The sequence below is a fragment of the Leucopleurus acutus genome (genome assembly GCF_964270905.1).
Source record: "Leucopleurus acutus genome assembly, chromosome: 7".
NCBI classification, from domain to species: domain Eukaryota; kingdom Metazoa; phylum Chordata; class Mammalia; order Artiodactyla; family Delphinidae; genus Leucopleurus; species Leucopleurus acutus.
The window spans coordinates 27,280,821-27,283,981 of record NC_139150.1 but is presented as its reverse complement, the minus strand read 5'-3'; the positions used below and the strand labels follow the sequence as shown (position 1 = coordinate 27,283,981).

At 42.1% G+C, this 3,161-nt stretch overlaps 1 protein-coding gene across 1 annotated transcript; it reads left to right on the top strand.

Annotated features, from left to right (window-relative positions):
* Positions 1–325: 325 nt before the first annotated feature.
* Positions 326–658, top strand: TAL2 (TAL bHLH transcription factor 2; the record flags this gene model as incomplete). Its single annotated transcript, XM_082842145.1, has 1 exon — positions 326–658. Exon 1 carries the CDS (start codon positions 341–343, stop codon positions 656–658), a length of 318 nt encoding a protein of 105 aa, XP_082698271.1. The 5' UTR covers positions 326–340.
* Between the last annotated feature and the right edge of the window lie 2,503 nt (positions 659–3,161).

Sequence of the window (3,161 nt, the reverse complement as noted above, 5' to 3'; positions counted from 1 at the left end):
TCCTACACTGTGCCTGATTCTGAACAATTAGGAAGAGTTGGTTATAACAGTAGTAATAGGGGTATTAAGATAAAACCACCTTTTAACTGGAGGCTTCAAAACACCCAGGGAGAGAAACGCTGAAGGAAGGTGTTCTTATCCTGCCCTTTCTTCTGCCATGTTTTCTTCCCTTGTCAAAGGAAGATTCAAAGCACCTGGAAATGAGGCAATGCATTTCCTAAGATCTGAGTGGAGAAGACTAACATCTCAAGTTCCTGGCAGGACATGTGCTACCCAGCAGGCCTCTGACAAGGTATTGGCCCTCAGGGCCCTTTCTCTTTCTCGTCTCAGGAGCTCCAACATGACCAGAAAGATCTTCACAAACACCAGGGAGCGGTGGAGGCAGCAGAACGTCAACAGTGCTTTTGCCAAGCTGAGGAAGCTCATCCCCACTCACCCTCCCGACAAGAAGCTGAGCAAAAATGAAACGCTTCGCCTGGCGATGAGGTACATCAACTTCCTGGTGAAGGTCTTGGGGGAGCAAAGCCTACAGCAAACGGGAGTGGCTGCTCCGGGAAATATTCTGGGCCTCTTCCCCCAAGGACCCCACCTGCCGGACAGGACTCTCCTTGGTGATTACCAGGTTCCATCATCCGGCCCAAGCCACCACATTCCGTAGTGGGGCTCTGGCTGTCGTCACCCCAGGCAGCACTGGTTCAGAAGTAACTAGCTGTCGACAGCCTTTTGCATGTTCCAGAGTCAACCTGATGAATAATTTGTGAGGCATGAATTTAAGCTTCATAGGAGGTGGCTCAGGGTCGGCTTCAGGATGCTGAAAGGGACCATGAGGAACGTGGCTTGGGTGTCTGTCACCCCCCACCCCCAGGGCTTTAGTCAGATCAGCCTGTCTCTGTCTATGTTATAAATCTGGGTTCTGCATAAGATGTTGTTTGAAAAAAAAAAAAAAGACCCTTAGGTTAAAAACTGGTTTGAAAATCACTGTTTTACTCTGTACATTTTCAGTTATAAGAAAGTTTTCTCAAAATGGATCTCAGATGGTTGAGTAGAAAATGCTTCCCTCTGAACATATTTTAAAGTTTGTTTTGAAAAATGAGGCATATTTGATCAAGGGTGAACAATGTAAGACAAATGAAAAGATAGCCCTTGCAGAAACCAACCTGGAGACTTGCAGGAACATCTGTGAAGAAAAGACCCTCCTGACATGTGAGGACCACAGGAAGGCAGCAGATACCTGTGGAAGAGCTCTGCATCCGTTATCTCTATGGACATGTGAGGTGTCACTTGCATAGGGCTGTGTATGTATATGTTATCTCTAAAGCCAAATGGTGGATTATACCTGTGAGAGGAAAGGACCTGATAATTTACGAGAGTTCATAGTTTTCTTATGAAAACCAGCTAGCTAAAATAGGTTTTCTAACCCCTTAGTTTCCCATGTCAGGTATCAAAACTTTTAATTTAGCCTGAGCTTCTGCTGACTTAAGACCTGTAAAATTCAAATATAATGATGAAAATCTAAATATTACCATTTAATAGAGAGCTTAACAAAAGATGTAGAGTAGACAATAGGAATGTTGATACCAGACTTTAATGAATTAATGAACCTGTGATCTGTTTTCCCTGCTGTGGAGCATTAGCTCAGTCTACGCTGGGAGAGGCGGTACCCACGATGAGTGAAACAGCGTGGGTCTGGCAGAACTCACCCCCTTGTGCCACCCTGATGATGCTTAGATTCAAAAAGGAATCCCATAGTTGAGCCCAGAATACAAATAATGTCATTTGATTGTCTATGGGACATTTCATTTCCCCAGAGTTCTTGGTGGTGCATTGGTTTTAAAACCGTCTGAACTACAGGTAGGAAATAGATGGATTTGAGATCATGTATACACAGTAGAGGAATTTAAATTTTCTGCCACTCTAGAAAGAAGGTATTTGATTTATGAAAGGCTGAAATGAGCCTCTTTGGTTTGGTGCTTAGAAGAAATCTGGATGAGGCGCCCTCAAAATCTCATTCTCCCAAAATAGCAAGGTCACAATGTCTTTAAACTCTACACAGCATTGACACTTGTAGACAACGCGTTTATCAGAAACAATGCATTTTCTGTGTAGATCCTTTCTTTAAACTGCATTCAGTAAATGTCCCCACAGACCCAGAATAGTCCTGGGAAACACATAAGCACAGAGACCAGGGGATTTCCCCTGAATTTGCATTTCTTTCTCATGAGCTTATGTGGACTTAAGTTTGTCCCCAAACTACCAGGTGATAGTACATCTCAAAGCTTTAATGACAGTTTGTCAATTGATTAATATTGCTTATTCTCTCATCTGGCATTAACTCAAAGTAACACTTTTTTTTTTTTTCAAAGTAACACTTTTGACAGCATTTTTATATTAGCCTCATGTTGCTGAGGAAGGCAGAGAAGACCTCTTTGCCTGAACACGGGATTTTACTGCTCTTCTCAGAATGAGTGCACTTCTCTGCTGCTGGGGCCATGTCTGTTGTGCACAGAAGGCCTTTCCACTGAAAAGTAACCCAGTACCGCCAAAAAGTCGTGAGGAGATTGAGTATCGTTAAACTAAATGAGGGAACAGTTATTTAAAGAAACCCTATAGGAAATTCCTACAATAAATGAATAAACATTTAAAATATTACTTAATGTAATTCATCTCTTAAATGATTTCTTTTGCAAGTTGGATTTTGGCCTATCAAGTTGTGTTAGGTTAAAGTGACTGTCAAAAGGAATTGTAGTTATATGGACCAAAACCTTGCCAAGGTATTTGTGAGACTGGAAGCTAATTCTAAAATCACTCCACAGCCTTCCTTGGTGTCCTGTACTTACGGCTTGGTGATTGCAGTAGTAAGAATTTATGGTTCAAATGAATTCTAGTTCACTGATGGTACATCTCTTTATGGGCCATTTGCACCCAAAAGAAAACTTTAGACAGATTATATCATTTATGCTACTCTGTTACTTGAAAACAAGTGTTTGTTCCGCTATGGGCACCACTGGAAACTTCCGGAAGCCAAGTATAAACACGCCCATTTATTTATACAGATCATTAGATTGGCGAATTCTACTCCTCCTTTTACAGAGGAGAAAACAGTCCAGAGGGTTTTGAAGTAACTTTCCAGAGGTCACACGGACAGTTAGTGCAGCCCAGGA